Below are 500 nucleotides of genomic sequence, written 5' to 3'. Positions count from 1 at the left end.
GCTGCCACTCCAGCACGTAGGCAGCCACCGGGGCCGGCGGGGCCTCCCAGCGCACCCAGAAGCTGTGCTCGCCCCCGGGCACGGCCTGGAGCCTGGCCAGGGGCTGACCTGCATGGGGACAACCAGCTGGGATGATGGGAGAGGGGAGCGACCCTGACACATTGCCCCCCTGTGCCCCCATCCCTGCCTGCCCTGCTCCCCACCCTGGCTGAGCACCCCGCAGGCAGCCTGCTCGGGAGCCCCCCAGTTGGATGCCCAGCGAGGTGTTTCCCCCCACGGCGGGGTGAGGGAGCAGCGCCCAGTCTGAGAGCTCATGGAGGTGCTGGGGCGAGGGGCAGAGCCCCAGGACACCCAGAAGATGTTTCAGACTGTGGGATGTTTGCACTGCCCTCACCTTTCCTCTCCAGGAGGATGACCTCGGTCGCTGCCGACTCGCCAGCGGCGTTGTAGGCTGACAGATAGACCCTCCTGGTCCCCGCCGGGGCGGAGAAGTTGGCCTG

The 500-nt window shown here is 69.0% G+C and overlaps 1 protein-coding gene across 1 annotated transcript in view; it reads right to left on the bottom strand.

Moving 5' to 3' along the window:
* Window positions 1–500, bottom strand: part of CSF3R (colony stimulating factor 3 receptor) — a 29,875-nt gene that overhangs the window by 3,773 nt on the left and 25,602 nt on the right. The window contains exons 9-10 of the mRNA XM_035895510.1: window positions 395–497; window positions 6–108 (exon numbers count right to left, since the gene is read on the bottom strand). Coding sequence (XP_035751403.1) covers window positions 6–108; window positions 395–497 — 206 coding nt within the window. The remainder of the gene's footprint in view (window positions 1–5; window positions 109–394; window positions 498–500) is intronic.

Source organism: Egretta garzetta, unplaced genomic scaffold, assembly GCF_000687185.1.
Source record: "Egretta garzetta isolate BGI_Z169 unplaced genomic scaffold, ASM68718v1 scaffold66, whole genome shotgun sequence".
Classification (NCBI taxonomy): Eukaryota; Metazoa; Chordata; class Aves; order Pelecaniformes; family Ardeidae; genus Egretta; species Egretta garzetta.
This window is presented reverse-complemented; position numbering and strand designations above follow the sequence as displayed.